General features: G+C 47.5%; 1 protein-coding gene across 1 annotated transcript; it reads right to left on the bottom strand.

Annotated features, from left to right (window-relative positions):
* Positions 1–164: 164 nt before the first annotated feature.
* LOC114788522 (mucin-5AC-like) lies at positions 165–16350 on the bottom strand. Its single transcript, XM_028977217.1, has 25 exons — positions 16275–16350; positions 16148–16195; positions 15936–16052; positions 15652–15846; positions 13924–14220; positions 13062–13253; positions 12714–12986; positions 11526–11717; positions 11154–11450; positions 10067–10258; positions 9695–9991; positions 8240–8803; positions 6867–7430; positions 5365–5556; positions 4993–5289; positions 4326–4517; positions 3954–4250; positions 2721–2912; positions 2334–2645; positions 1680–1871; positions 1355–1603; positions 1016–1075; positions 788–907; positions 384–705; positions 165–319 (listed from the first exon to the last, which is right to left on the bottom strand). Exons 1-24 carry the CDS (start codon positions 16348–16350, stop codon positions 410–412), a joined length of 5703 nt encoding a protein of 1900 aa, XP_028833050.1. The 3' UTR covers positions 165–319; positions 384–409.
* Between the last annotated feature and the right edge of the window lie 320 nt (positions 16351–16670).

The following is a 16670-nucleotide window of genomic DNA, read 5'->3' as shown; positions in this document are numbered from 1 at the left end:
ACGGTGGACCATGTCTGAAAGAATAAGGAACCCGGGTTGAGATGGGTGGGTCCCCTCTGGGATGAAGAACCTCCATCCTGAACACGGAAGTCAGACATGAGGAACCCTGGTTCCTGCTGATATTTTAACCTTCAAGTAAATACAGGAAGCAGCGAATGGGTCCGCACTGTTTTATTGAGCTTTAGGAAGGGTAGAAGACGAGATCAGAATAGATGGTGGCTGTGTGACGCTTGCCACCATGGATGGCACCGGTGGGGCATGGGCAGCATTCTGCTGAACGTGGCCTGCAGTAGCGCCAGGGCTGGCGTCATTCTGTGTTCTGGAGAAACGTTGGCTTCAGAAAACGGCATTTTTGAGAAGAATGAAATGGAAGTGGTTCTTACCAGCGCTCCGTACTGCAGCAGAGCGGTCAGGTCAAATTACTGAGCGCAGAGCTGTTCCTTTCTCTTCCATGACCTTCTGCAAAACTCGTGTCTACAGCAGTGGGGACAGGCAGCTCCTCAGAGTTCTCCTGAACGTCTCCTCCTCCAGGGGAAACGGTCACCATTCCCTGTAAGCCTCCAGTAGGTGGCGCCTCAGGACCTCCAGCAGCATTTTCGCTCGTATTTCCAGAAGGCATGTCGAACACAACAGAAGTTAGTGTCCCCGTTTCGTCCAGAAGTCCAGAGAAGCCCACGTCAGTCTGGACAGAGGTCAAACTGGACCCTACAGGGAAATAAAACCAACTGGTCAGCGTTCGGGCCTCCTGCACGAACATGAGACCGCCGCGGTGCTGGGCTGGATTTACCGGCGGCGCTCGCCTCTGGGATCAGGCTTCTTTGCTCTCCGACCACCAACTTGCTGGGACCTTTTCTATGATGAAGACCCTTCGGGAGACCAGCACCTCCTGCCAGGGGTTTGACGTAGACTGCAGAAGGAAAAGGAAATCACATAAAGGAGAGACGGGAAGGGGCGGGGTTATCAACAGTGGTAAATTTTTTTTTTTTTTTTTTTTTTTTTGGGGGGGGGGGTTTACCCGTTTCAGTCACACGCCACCCGTTGCCGGAGAACGTCCGCACCTCTGAAAGCCCAAGATCTGGTGAACAGGGAGAGGCGTTTATTTAAGCACGTTCAGACACGGGGAGCGGACCCTAAACCAGGTCTAAAAGACAGGAAGAACAAGCAGACACGAAGAGGACTATGAAACCGGGCCTGGTCTCAGATTAACAGATTAACTGGATTCATTAAAAGCCACTCGTCATGGAGTACACAGAGAGACCAGAAGATAAAACCATGAAGGACTCCACAGTGGAAAGGTGCAGCAGCCAATACTGACAGAAATAGCCCCTCTGTGTAAATCTTTCAGGTCTCTTACCAGGAGTCTGGACCTCAGCTGACAGGTCTTGAAGATCTGCTGGGTTCTGATTTACGGTCATATCAACAGGGTAGCCACCATAAACCAGGTTGTAAATTCCAGAAGTAGACACTAAAGGCCAGCTGGTGGTCTGCAGAGTCTGGGGAAAGATCTCAGCAGGGACAGCAACCAAGACAGGGGTGTTGTATCCATGAGGTGGAGTTGGTGTGTTCTCCAGTTCAGGAATGGCCTGGATCCTCACACTGGTCACTGGAGAGAAGATCAGCAGCATTAACATGTTCATGTAGGCCACATTTCACCTGATTATCCCTACATCGGTTCTCACCAGGAGCCTGGGCTGTAGTGGTGGCTGGATGCAACGTCACTGGAGGAGAGGAACTGCTGGACTCACTTCTACTGGAGTCTGGAGTGGCTCCTGAGGGAGGCCCTCCTTTGACGTCCAAGATGTTCACCCCACCAGGAACCAAGAGGACTTCCTGCTCCGAGTTGGTGGAGTTGTCGTAAACAGTCATAGTTTCTGTAGCAGGAAGAACAGAACAAGAACATCAATCAGGGTCCCCAGAACCAGAATCATGGGACTTAATCTGGTTAACTGTGTGGAGGCACAACAGTAATTGGATATTAACTCGGGATGAGGAGCTTTCACCAAAAGGTGCTTAGACGTCCTCTTGTGATACGGTGAAACCTACTGTTCTAAGACTACAGAAGACGTAATCTCCACAACAAGCACAAGAGCCTGTTTCACTAAGCACCAAGAAAACCATAATGCCACAGTCCATAAAGGTGTAGGACAGTGCAAAGCACAATGTACTCGGTAAAATACCAGTCATACCCCAAACCTCCACTGAAGCAAATTAACTTCAGCTTCAGAAACTAGAACAGGTCCTAGGATGAAGCCCTGAGGAACTCCACAGTGGAGAGGTGACAGATGACAATACTGAAAAAAATAATTATTGAAAAAGACAAATCAGATTTACACCTTCAGGTCTCTTAACAGATAACTGGACCTCAGCGGACGGGTCATGAAGATCTGCCAGGTTCTGATTTACGGTCACATCAACAGGGTATCCACCATAAACCAGGTTGAAACTTCCAGAAGTAGACCCTGAAGGCCTGCTGGTGGTCTGCAGAGTCTGGTCAGGATGGGGCAAGCTCACAGCAGGGACTGCAACCAAAACAGGGGTGTTGTGGGAACCTGCAGATTTTGTGCTGTATCCATTGTGCGGGGTTGTATTCTCCAGTTCAGGAATGGCCTGGATCCTCACAGATGTCTTCACAGCATCATTGGTCACTGCAGAGAAGATCAGCAGCATTAACACGTTCATGTAGGCCACAGCCACCTGATTATTCCTACATCGGTTCTCACCAGGAGCCTGGGCTGTAGTGGTGGTGGGATGCAACCTCACTGGAGGAGAGGCACTGCTGGGCTCACTTCTACTGGAGTCTGGAGTGGTTCCTGAGGGAGGCAATCCTTTGACGTCCAAGATGTTCACCCCACCAGGAACCAAGAGGACTTCCTGCTTCGAGTTGGAGGAGTTGTCATAAACAGTCATAGTTTCTGTAGCAGGAAGAACAGAACAAGAACATCAGGGTCCACAGGACCAGCATCATGGGAAATACAATCTGGAGCAGACGCTAATAAAAAGGTGAACATGACCAACATCTCCACTAGGGGTGTGCCTGTACAGGTACCCCATGGCACGATCCATACATCGGTTTTGGACTTAGTTTTCGGTACATGTTTCGTGTTCGCAGGTTATGTTCTTGCGTTTTACCTGAAGTACCATGGTAGGTCTGTTCAAAAGAATAAATCACTAGACAGTTGTGGTTTTGCAGTTTTAACACTTGTGAAATTCACCTTTAATACAAGCGGGTTTATGTGGTGGGCGGAGCTATCAATCTACACTGCTTGTATTTTAAATGTCATGTCTGAACATACAGCCATTCAACCGGTAAGGTTTAAATACCAGCTGTTAATAAAGGGAGAGGAAGCTGGAAGTCCCAGCATCTGGTGAGCTTTTCCTTCATGATTTGACTGCTCTCCATGTCATTCTCAGCTCAGCTCCAGTTAACAGTGTGAAGGGAGAGTGGGAGGAGCCACAACAGTGATTGGACATTGACTCAGGGGGGCTTTCACTAACAGGTTAACAGGCTCTGGTGCTACAATGACATCTGCTGTTCCAAGACCACAGAAGATATGATCTCCACATTGAATACCACAGCCTGTTAATCTGTAAGCACCAGGGGTCGACAGCTCCTGCCTCAGAGTTATTGTCCAATCAGTGGATATTTCTGGACCAATTTCAAAAGCTAATTGAAAAAACTAAATTCCGCGGTCCATAACGGCATATTGGACTGTGCTGGGCAGAGTGAGCAGTTCGGTATTTTACCATGTCACTACCCGCTGCTGAAATTACTCTCAAAGCCTGAGTTGATAAGTTAACATTTTTCCTTGAATTCGAGAGGAGGCGCCCCTGCTGAAGGTCCATAGGAGACTGTGACTGCGTCCCCTGGTGGAAGGCGCCACTAGGAGGAATTTCATACATCAAAAGTGGTAACATTTTCTTACAAACAATCCTAAAGGAATGTGTAAACTTACCAGATAACTGGACCTCAGCTGACAGGTCATGAAGACCTGCTGGGTTCTGATTTACGGTCACATCAACAGGGTTTCCACCATAAACAAGGTTGAAACTTCCAGAAGTAGACACTGAAGGCCTGCTGGTGGTCTGCAGAGTCTGGTCAGGATGGGGCAAGCTCACAGCAGGGACTGCAACCAAAACAGGGGTGTTGTGGGAACCTGCAGATTCTGTACTGTGTCCATGGGCCGGGGTTGTATTCTCCAGTTCAGGAATGGCCTGGATCCTCACAGATGTCTTCACAGCATCACTGGTCACTGCAGAGAAGATCAGCAGCATTAACATGTTCGTGTAGGCCACAGCCACCTGATTATTCCTACATCAGTTCTCACCAGGAGCCTGGGCTGTAGTGGTGGTGGGATGCAACGTCACTGGAGGAGAGGAAGTGCTGGGCTCACTTCTACTGGAGTCTGGAGTGGTTCCTGAGGAAGGCCCTCCTTTGACGTCCAAGATGTTCACCCCACCAGGAACCAAGAGGACTTCCTGCTTCGAGTTGGTAGAGTTGTCATAAACAGTCAGAGTTTCTGTAGCAGGAAGAACAGAACAAGAACATCAGGGTCCACAGGACCAGCATCATGGGACTTAATCTGGTTAACTGTGTGGAGGCACAACAGTAACTGGATATTAACTCGGGATGAGGAGCTTTCACCAAAAGGTGCTTAGACGTCCTCTTGTGATACGGTGAAACCTACTGTTCTAAGACTGCAGAAGACGTAATGTCCACAACAAGCACCAGAGCCTGTTTCACTGTAAGCACCAAGAAAACCATAATGCCACAGTCCATAAAGGTGTATGACAGTGCAAAGCACAATGTACTCTGTAAAATACCAGTCATACCCTAAACCTCCACTGAAGCAAATTAACTTCAGCTTCAGAAACTAGAACAGGCCCTAGGATGAAGCCCTGATGAACACCACAGTGGAGAGGTGACAGATGCCAGTACTGAAAAAAAAAAAATATTGAAAAAGACCATCAGATTTACACCTTCAGGTCTCTTACCAGATAACTGGACCTCAGCGGACGGGTCATGAAGATCTGCTGGGTACTGATTTACGGTCACATCAACAGGGTTTCCACCATGAACCAGGCTGTAACTTCCAGAAGTAGACACTGAAGGCCTGCTTCTTGTCTGCAGAGTCTGGTCAGGATGGGGCAAGCTCACAGCAGGGACCGCAACCAAGACAGGGGTGTTGTGGGAACCTGCAGATTCTGTATTGAAACCATGGGCCGGGGTTGTATTCTTCAGTTCAGGAATGGCCTGGATCCTCACAGATGTCTTCACAGCATCATTGGTCACTGGAGAGAAGATCAGCAGCATTAACATGTTCATGTAGGCCACAGTCACCTGATTATTCCTACATCAGTTCTCACCAGGAGCCTGGGTTGTAGTGGTGGCTGTATGCAACGTCACTGGAGGAGAGGCACTGCTGGGCTCACTTCTACTGGAGTCTGGAGTGGTTCCTGAGGAAGGCCCTCCTTTGACGTCCAAAATGTTCACCCCACCAGGAACCAAGAGGACTTCCTGCTTCGAGTTGGTGGAGTTGTCATAAACAGTCATAGTTTCTGTAGCAGGAAGAACAGAACAAGAACATCCATCAGGGTCCACATGACTAGCATCTCCACTAGGGGTGTGACTGTACAGTAGAATTAGGAACCTTCACTGGTCTCAAGATTCGATTAGTCAAGGCACCAACTATCGATCCATCCCGTCTACATCACATTATAAGTCAGTAGATGAGATTAAACGCTTCGTTCACACGAACGTCTGAACCAGGCATTTTTCTGCCGTTCGTGGAGTCAGGTGAGCACGGACAGAACATGAACTTTCTGCTCATTGGAGCAAACCGGAGAGTACACAGGAGAACCCAGCACCAGCATCCAAACCCCATCGCATGCAGCGCTCTTCTTGGTGAGAATTTCTGCCGAAATCCAAACAAGCATTAAAGATCCCAGCAAAACTGAAGATGCAGCAATCCAGCCGAGCAGAGTAAGGTTGAAGACCACGAGTAATAAACGGAGGAGGAAGATGAAATCCCAGCATCTGCACGTGGTTCTTCCTTCACGGCTCGCCTCCTCTCCCAGTCACTCTCAGAACGATACCAATTACAGGGGGGTGGTAGTAGCCTAGCAGGTAACACACTCGCCTATGAACCTGAAGACCCAGGTTCAAACCCCACTTACTACCATCATGTCCCTGAGCAAGACACTTAACCCTGAGTGTCTCCAGGGGGGGGACTGTCCCTGTAACTACTGATTGATAAGGGCGTCTGATAAATGCCGTAAAAATGTAAATTACAACCATGTGGACGGGGAGAGTGGGAGGAGGCACAACAGTGATTGGACATGAACTCGAGAGGCGGGCTGTAAGTGCCAATGGGAGAAGGTTGAATATGCAAATCATGAAAGAACCCACATCGGTTTTTACTTGCAGGCAGGGGCTTTTACTGTTAATGTCCAATCACTGGACACTTCAGGACCAATTTCAAAACGAATTGCAACACCAAAATCCTGGTGGTCCATAAGAGCGTATTGGACCATGACGGACAGACCGAATAGTTCAGTATTTTACAGGTCACACCACCAACATCTGTTGAAATGCCCAAAATTAATCTTTTAGGGTAAATTCTTTTATTTGTGAAATCAAGCTGAGGTGTCCCTGCCGGAGGTCCATAAGAGGCAGTGACTGGTTCTCCTGGTTGAAGGCGCCACTATGAGGACTTTCAGATGTCAAAAGGATGCGCCATTTTCTTTTAACTGATCCTAAGGGGATGTGTAAAGAGAAACTAGAACATGCCCAAGGATGACGTCCTGAGGAACACCACAGTAAAGAGGGGTCAATACTGACTGGATGAAACAAAGGTCTTCAGACTAACCAGATATCTGGACCTCAGCTGACAGGTCATGAAGATCTACTGGGTTCTGATTTACAGTAGTCACAACAGCCAAGTTGTAATTTCCAGAAGCAGACACTGAAGGCATGCTGGTGGTCTGCAGAGTCTGGTCAGGATGGAGGATGCTCTCAGCAGGGGCTGCAACCAAGACAGATGTGTTGTCTGTACCAGCAGAATTTGCACTGTATCCACGGGGCCGCCAGTTCTGAGGCGGGGTTGTATTCTCCAGTTCAGGAAGGATCTGGACCCTCACAGATGTCTTCACAGCATCACTGGTCACTGCAGAGAAGATCAGCAGCATTAACACGTTCATGTAGGCCACATTCACCTGATTATTCCTACATCGGTTCTCACCAGGAGCCTGGGCTGTAGGGGTGGTGGGATGCAACGTCACTGGAGGAGAGGAAGTGCTGGACTCACTTCTACTGGAGTCTGGAGTGGTTCCTGAGGGAGGCCCTCCTTTGACGTCCAAGATGTTCACCCCACCAGGAACCAAGAGGACTTCCTGCTTCGAGTTGGTGGAGTTGTCATAAACAGTCATAGTTTCTGTAGCAGGAAGAACAGAACAAGAACATCCATCAGGGTCCACAGAACCAGCATCAAGGGAATTAAAATCAGGACCAAATGCGGGAAAGAAAAAAAAAAAAAAAAGGGTCCCTGACTGATCCCCCTGGTAGAAGGTACATATGGTACGACATTTTGGGAGTCAAAGGGGGCGCCCACCCCCGCTGCTCTCCAAAGGAGCTGAACCCAAAATTACACAATTTGAAAGAGCATTTAATAAAAAATAAAATTATAACAAGCCATATGGTCAAAGAGTAAAATCAAGCAGAGATGAACGAAAAATACGTCTTTACTTTTCACTAACAAACCAAGTTAAATACCCACAAGTCACGCCCATATTCTTTGTCTCCTAGGACCTCCAGAGATTCACGCAATCCAGGTTCAGATGAGGGGAAACCCTGGTGCCACTGGGTCAAAAATGAGGACTCCTTTTTCACTCACTGAAAATTAATAGGCTTTCAAGCCAGTTTGAAAAATATCTTTACATCGGAGAGTAATGTTAGGGTGTGGTCTACATAACACCTTTAAATTAGAGGTCTTGAAAAGAGATGGTGGTGGACAAAACTCACCAATAAACCTGAACAGCACAAAGACCCAGGTTCAAACCCACTTACTACCATTTAGTCCCTGAGCAAGAAAATTAACCGTTAGTGTCTCCAGGGGGACAGTCCTTCTCACTACTGACTAAGGTGCCCTGGAAAAGGGCGTCTGGCAAATGCTGTAAATGGATCCTATATGTATATTGCTGCCAATACTGACAAAAACGACAATCAGACCTCCATGTCTCTTACCAGGAGTCTCGACCTCAGCTGACAGGTCATGAAGACCTGCTGGGTTCTGGTTTACGGTCACATGAACAGGGTTTCCACCATAAACCAGGTTGAAACTTCCAGAAGTAGACACTGAAGGCCTGCTGGTGGTCTGCAGAGTCTGGTCAGGATGGGGCAAGCTCTCAGCAGGGACTGCAACCAAGACAGGGGTGTTGCGGGAACCTGCAGATTTTGTACTGAAACCATGGGTCGGGGTTGTGTTCTCCAGTTCAGGAATGGCCTGGATCCTCACAGATGTCTTCACAGCATCATTGGTCACTGGAGAGAAGATCAGCAGCATTAACATGTTCATGTAGGCCACAGCCACCTGATTATTCCTACATCGGTTCTCACCAGGAGCCTGGGCTGTAGTGGTGGTGGGATGCAACGTCACTGGAGGAGAGGAACTGCTGGGCTCACTTCTACTGGAGTCTGGAGTGGCTCCTGAGGAAGGCCCTCCTTTGAAGTCCAAGATGTTCACCCCACCAGGAACCAAGAGGACTTCCTGCTTCAAGTTGGTGGAGTTGTCATAAACAGTCAGAGTTTCTGTAGCAGGAATAACAGAAGAACATCAGGGTCCACAGGACCAGCATCATGGGAATTACAATCTGGAGTAGACGCTAATAAAAAGGTGAACATGACCAACATCTCCACTAGGGGTGTGCCTGTACAGGTACCCCATGGCACGATCCATACATCATGTTTGGACTTAGTTTTCAGTACATGATTCATGTTCGCAGGTTATGTTCTTGTGTTTTTCCTGAAGTACCATGGTAGGTCTGTTCAAAAGCATAGTCACTACACAGTTGTGGTTTTGCTGTTTGTAACAGTTGTGAATTTCACCTTTAATACAAGCAGTTTTATGTGGTGGGAGGAGCTATCAATCTGCACCACGTCCATTTTACTTTCATGTCTGAACATACAGCCATTCAACCAAAAAGGTTGAAATACCAGCTGTTAATAAAGGGAGAGGAAGATGGAAGTCCCAGCATCTGGTGAGCTTTTCCTTCACGATTTGACTGCTCTCCATGTCACTCAGCTCAGCTCCAGTTAACAGTCTGAAGGGAGAGTGGGAGGAGCCTCAACAGTGGTTGGACATTGACTCAGGGAGGCTTTCACTAACAGCCTTTTAAACTAAGCACCAATGTGTGAAAGCCCATCACTAAACTTTCTGAAACAATTTCAAAACTAATATCAAGACCATAATTCAACAGTCCATAAAGGTGTAAATAAACACTCAATGTACTCTGTAAAATACCAAACCAGTCACACCCCGAACCTACACTGAAGCAAATGAACTTCAGCTTCAGAAACTAGAATAGGCCCTAGGATGAAGCCCTGAGGAACTCCACTGTGGAGAGGTGGCAGTTGCCAGTACAGACAGAAAAAATAATGATTTAAAAAGACAAATCAGATTTACACCTTCAGGTCACTTACCAGATAACTGGACCTCAGATGACAGGTCATGAAGACCTGCTGGGTTCTGATTTACGGTCACATGAACAGGGTTTCCACCATAAACAAGGTTGAAACTTCCAGAAGTAGACACTGAAGGCCTGCTGGTGGTCTGCAGAGTCTGGTCAGGATGGGGCAAGCTCACAGCAGGGACTGCAACCAAAACAGGGGTGTTGTGGGAACCTGCAGATTTTGTACTGAAACGATTGTGCGGGGTTGTATTCTCCAGTTCAGGAAAGGCCTGGATCCTCACAGATGTCTTCACAGCATCATTGGTCACTGGAGAGAAGATCAGCAGCATTAACACGTTCATGTGGGCCACAGTCACCTGATTATTCCTACATCGGTTCTCACCAGGAGCCTGGGTTGTAGTGGTGGCTGTATGCAACGTCACTGGAGGAGAGGAAGTGCTGGACTCACTTCTACTGGAGTCTGGAGTGGTTCCTGAGGGAGGTCCTCCTTTGACGTCCAAGATGTTCACCCCACCAGGAACCAAGAGGACTTCCTGCTTCGAGTTGGTGGAGTTGTCATAAACAGTCATAGTTTCTGTAGCAGGAAGAACAGAACAAGAACATCCATCAGGGTCCACAGAACCAGCATCAAGGGAATTAAAATCTGGACAAAATACAAGTGAAATAGAACCAAACCTGGGTTTTTGGGCTCGTTCGATTTGTGCAGATCAATTTTAAAGTACCATGGTAGATATGTTCAAAAGCATTTTTCGACAGACTTGTCAGCTGCAGTTTGTAGCAGACATGAAATTCACATTTAAAACAAGCTGCGTTGTCGTGGGCGGAGCAATCAGCCTGCACGTGTGTGATTTACTTCAGTTGAGTTAAACTCTGTACTGGGACTGGGCGCCTTGTAACGAGTCCTCCAACCAGGCAGAGTAAAGCTGAAATACCGCCAGGTAATAAATGTCGTGGAAGACTGAAATTCCAGCATCTGGGGAGTTTTTCGATCCACTCTTTGATTCCTTCTCCCAGTTACTCAGCTCCAGAGTGGGGGTTGGAGGGTGGGTTGTATGGGATGAGTGTGTGGAGGGACAAAAGTAATTGGATATTAAGTCGGGATGAGGAGCTTTCACCAAATGGTGCTTAGTCCTCTTGTGATACGGTGAAACCTACTGTTCTAAGACTGCAGAAGACGTAATGTCCACAACAAGCACCAGAGCCTGTTTCACTGTAAGCACCAAGAAAACCATAATGCCACAGTCCATAAAGGTGTAGGACAGTGCAAAGCACACTCAATGTACTCTGTAAAATACCAGACATACCCCAAACCTCAACTGAAGCAAATTAACTTCAGCTTCAGAAACTAGAATAGGCCCTAGGATGAAGCCCTGAGGAACTCCACAGTGGAGAGGTGACAGATGCCAGTACAGACAGAAAAAAAAATGATTGAAAAAGACAAATCAGATTTACACCTTCAGGTCTCTTACCAGATAACTGGACCTCAGATGACAGGTCATGAAGACCTGCTGGGTTCTGATTTACAGTCACATGAACAGGGTTTCCACCATGAACCAGGCTGTAACTTCCAGAAGTAGACCCTGAAGGCCTGCTGGTGGTCTGCAGAGTCTGGTCAGGATGGGGCAAGCTCACAGCAGGGACTGCAACCAAAACAGGGGTGTTGTGGGAACCTGCAGATTTTGTGCTGTATCCATTGTGCGGGGTTGTATTCTCCAGTTCAGGAATGGCCTGGATCCTCACAGATGTCTTCACAGCATCATTGGTCACTGGAGAGAAGATCAGCAGCATTAACATGTTCATGTAGGCCACAGCCACCTGATTATTCCTACATCAGTTCTCACCAGGAGCCTGGGCTGTAGCGGTTGTGGGATGCAACGTCACTGGAGGAGAGGAACTGCTGGGCTCACTTCTACTGGAGTCTGGAGTGGTTCCTGAGGGAGGCAATCCTTTGACGTCCAAGATGTTCACCCCACCAGGAACCAAGAGGACTTCCTGCTTCGAGTTGGTGGAGTTGTCATAAACAGTCAGAGTTTCTGTAGCAGGAATAACAGAACAAGAACATCAGGGTCCACAGAACCAGCATCATGGGAATTACAATCTGGAGCAGACGCTAATAAAAAGGTGAACATGACCAACATCTCCACTAGGGGTGTGCCTGTACAGGTACCCCATGGCACGATCCATACATCGGTTTTGGACTTAGTTTTCGGTACATGTTTCGTGTTCGCAGGTTATGTTCTTGCGTTTTACCTGAAGTACCATGGTAGGTCTGTTCAAAAGCATCATCACTAGACAGTTGTGGTTTTGCTGTTTGTAACAGTTGTGAAATTCACCTTTAATACAAGCGGGTTTATGTGGTGGGCGGAGCTATAAATGTACAGCCATTCAACCGGTAAGGTTTAAAGGGAGAGGAAGATGGAAGTCCCAGCATCTGGTGAGCTTTTCCTTCACGATTTGACTGCTCTCCATGTCATTCTCAGCTCAGCTCCAGTTAACAGTGTGAAGGGAGAGTGGGAGGAGCCACAACAGTGATTGGACATTGACTCAAAGAGAGAGGCTTTCAGCAAATGGCACTTAGTTATACCGCCTCTTGTGCTACTATAACATCTGCTGTTCTAAGACCACAGAAGATGTGATCTCCACAGCAAACACCAGCACCTGTTAAACTAAGCACCAATGGGTGAAAGCCCCTCGGCACGGGTTCGTCCAATCGCTGGACTTCCTGGACCAATTTCAAAAAGAATAGTCAATCTAAAATCCCACTGTCAATAAGGGTGTATTTTGCACCAAGCAGGACATTCCGAATTGTTCAGTGTTTGACAGGTTAGGGGTGTGACCTGTTAATGTATGAACTTCAGCTTTTATATTAAATATCTTTATATCTGAATTCGAGAGGAGGCGCCCCTGCTGAAGGTCCATAGGAGACGGTGACAGTCCCCTGGTGGAAGGCGCCACTAGGAGGAATTTCATACATCAAAAGTGGTACCATATTTTCTTACAAACGATCCTAAAGGGATGTGTAAACTTACCAGATAACTGGACCTCAGCTGACAGGTCATGAAGATCTGCTGGGTTCTGATTTACAGTCAAATCAACAAGGTTTCCACCATGAACCAGGCTGTAACTTCCAGAAGTAGACACTGAAGGCCTGCTGGTGGTCTGCAGAGTCTGGTCAGGTTGGGGCAAGCTCACAGCAGGCACTGCAACCAAGACAGGGGTGTTATATCCATGGGGCGGGGTTGTATTCTCCAGTTCAGGAAAGGCCTGGATCCTCACAGATGTCTTCACAGCATCATTGGTCACTGCAGAGAAGATCAGCAGCATGAACATGTTCATGTAGGCCACAGTCACCTGATTATTCATACATCGGTTCTCACCAGGAGCCTGGGCTGTAGTGGTGGTGGGATGCAACGTCACTGGAGGAGAGGAAGTGCTGGGCTCACTTCTACTGGAGTCTGGAGTGGTTCCTGAGGGAGGCCCTCCTTTGACGTCCAAGATGTTCACCCCACCAGGAACCAAGAGGACTTCCTGCTTTGCGTTGGAGGAGTTGTCATAAACAGTCATAGTTTCTGTAGCAGGAAGAACAGAACAAGAACATCCATCAGGGTCCACAGGACCAGCATTATGGGAATTACAATCTGGAGTAGACGCTAATAAAAAGGTGAACATGACCAACATCTCCACTAGGGGTGTGCCTGTACAGGTACCCCATGGCACGATCCATACATCATGTTTGGACTTAGTTTTCAGTACATGATTCATGTTCGCAGGTTATGTTCTTGTGTTTTTCCTGAAGTACCATGGTAGGTCTGTTCAAAAGCATCATCACTAGACAGTTGTGGTTTTGCTGTTTTAACACTTGTGAAATGAGGACTCCTTTTTCACTCACTGAAAATTAATAGGCTTTCAAGCCAGTTTGAAAAATATCTTTACATCGGAGAGTAATGTTAGGGTGTGGTCTACATAACACCTTTAAATTAGAGGTCTTGAAAAGAGATGGTGGTGGACAAAACTCACCAATAAACCTGAACAGCACAAAGACCCAGGTTCAAACCCACTTACTACCATTTAGTCCCTGAGCAAGAAAATTAACCGTTAGTGTCTCCAGGGGGACAGTCCTTCTCACTACTGACTAAGGTGCCCTGGAAAAGGGCGTCTGGCAAATGCTGTAAATGGATCCTATATGTATATTGCTGCCAATACTGACAAAAACTACAATCAGACCTTCAGGTCTCTTACCAGGAGTCTCGACCTCAGCTGACAGGTCATGAAGACCTGCTGGGTTCTGGTTTACGGTCACATGAACAGGGTTTCCACCATAAACAAGGTTGAAACTTCCAGAAGTAGACACTGAAGGCCTGCTGGTGGTCTGCAGAGTCTGGTCAGGATGGGGCAAGCTCACAGCAGGGACTGCAACCAAGACAGGGGTGTTGTGGGAACCTGCAGATTTTGTACTGAAACCATGGGTCGGGGTTGTGTTCTCCAGTTCAGGAATGGCCTGGATCCTCACAGATGTCTTCACAGCATCATTGGTCACTGGAGAGAAGATCAGCAGCATTAACATGTTCATGTAGGCCACAGCCACCTGATTATTCCTACATCGGTTCTCACCAGGAGCCTGGGCTGTAGCGGTTGTGGGATGCAACGTCACTGGAGCAGAGGAACCGCTGGGCTCACTTCTACTGGAGTCTGGAGTGGTTCCTGAGGGAGGCACTCCTTTAATGTCCAAGATGTTCACCCCACCAGGAACCAAGAGGACTTCCTGCTTCGAGTTGGAGGAGTTGTCATAAACAGTCAGAGTTTCTGTAGCAGGAATAACAGAACAAGAACATCAGGGTCCACAGAACCAGCATCATGGGAAATACAATCTGGAGCAGGCGCTAATAAAAAGGTGAACATAACCAACATCTCCACTAGGGGTGTGCCTGTACAGGTACCCCATGGCACGATCCATACATCGTTTTTGGACTTAGTTTTCAGTACATGATTCATGTTCGCAGGTTATGTTCTTGCGTTTTACTTGAAGTACCATGGTAGGTCTGTTCAAAAGCATCATCACTAGACAGTTGTGGTTTTGCTGTTTGTAACAGTTGTGAAATTCACCTTTACAAGCAGTTTTATGTGGTGGGAGGAGCTATCAATCTGCACCACGTCCATTTTACTTTCATGTCTGAACATACAGCCATTCAACCAAAAAGGTTGAAATACCAGCTGTTAATAAAGGGAGAGGAAGATGGAAGTCCCAGCATCTGGTGAGCTTTTCCTTCACGATTTGACTGCTCTCCATGTCACTCAGCTCAGCTCCAGTTAACAGTCTGAAGGGAGAGTGGGAGGAGCCTCAACAGTGGTTGGACATTGACTCAGGGAGGCTTTCACTAACAGCCTTTTAAACTAAGCACCAATGTGTGAAAGCCCATCACTAAACTTTCTGAAACAATTTCAAAACTAATATCAAGACCATAATTCAACAGTCCATAAAGGTGTAAATAAACACTCAATGTACTCTGTAAAATACCAAACCAGTCACACCCCGAACCTACACTGAAGCAAATGAACTTCAGCTTCAGAAACTAGAATAGGCCCTAGGATGAAGCCCTGAGGAACTCCACTGTGGAGAGGTGGCAGTTGCCAGTACAGACAGAAAAAATAATGATTTAAAAAGACAAATCAGATTTACACCTTCAGGTCACTTACCAGATAACTGGACCTCAGATGACAGGTCATGAAGACCTGCTGGGTTCTGATTTACGGTCACATCAACAGGGACTGCAACCAAGACAGGGGTGTTGTGGGAACCTGCAGATTTTGTACTGAAACGATTGTGCGGGGTTGTATTCTCCAGTTCAGGAAAGGCCTGGATCCTCACAGATGTCTTCACAGCATCATTGGTCACTGCAGAGAAGATCAGCAGCATTAACACGTTCATGTAGGCCACAGTCACCTGATCATTCATACATCGGTTCTCACCAGGAGCCTGGGCTGTAGTGGTGGTGGGATGCAACGTCACTGGAGGAGAGGAACTGCTGGGCTCACTTCTACTGGAGTCTGGAGTGGTTCCTGATGGAGGCCATGGTTGAGTTGACGCCATTGTGGTGGAGTTGTCATGAGTTTCCCCAGAAGAATCAGGACAAGATGTGTTTTGCCCCTTGGAGTAACTGGGCACTTAAGAAAAAAAAACATGAGTTTACACAGAAATCCACAAGCTTCAGCTTTTTAAACTAGTTTGGTGTATTCTTTTTTTTTTTTTTTACCATCAGTCAGGTTGGACTGGGCAGAAGCAGCGGTGATGTTGCCAGCAGGTTCCTCTGATGCCTCTGTGTTCTCTAGCTCAGTCCAGGCCAAATACACTTTCTTGGATTCAACATAGACTGGAGACACGGTGCCAAAAACCAAATCAAGTCCCCCCAAACCCAGAAAAGTCCTGAAGTTGTCCCCACGTGGCCCGGACACACCCCCTGCTTACCTGCTTCGACCAGCTGCTCTTTACCCGAAAGGGCTTTTCCCGCGGAACCTGCGGAGGAGGAACGTTGGCGTGAGCTGCAGGAACAACAGAGTTCAGGAGGATGGAAGAAGGAAAGTTCTCGCCGCACCGTGAAACAGCGAACAGGTGAGCAGCAGTATCATCATCAGCAGCGGCGCGCCGGTCCTACGGGCCCCGCCCATCATGACGTCAGGACGGAAACAGGTGAGCCGCGCGGCTGTCGCGCAGGCGCATTTAACGGAACCGCAAGTCTCGCGAGAGAAATTTTCGGCGTTTCAATTATGACTCGCTGTTAACATCCCGGCGTTCAATACTCAAACATTTGCAGAACGTATACGGATACGAATACGGATTTTATGAGATTTAAAATTTTATAGCGGCGTTTTTTTAATATACGGGCATTCATTCATTTATTTGGTTTGCGGCGTCGGCACTGACCCCTGGTGGTGAGGAGTATTTCAGCACACACGTGAACGGATACGTAGCTCACAGCTAGAATATTTCT

This window comes from Denticeps clupeoides, chromosome 1 (assembly GCF_900700375.1).
Source record: "Denticeps clupeoides chromosome 1, fDenClu1.1, whole genome shotgun sequence".
Taxonomy (NCBI): domain Eukaryota; kingdom Metazoa; phylum Chordata; class Actinopteri; order Clupeiformes; family Denticipitidae; genus Denticeps; species Denticeps clupeoides.
This window is presented reverse-complemented; position numbering and strand designations above follow the sequence as displayed.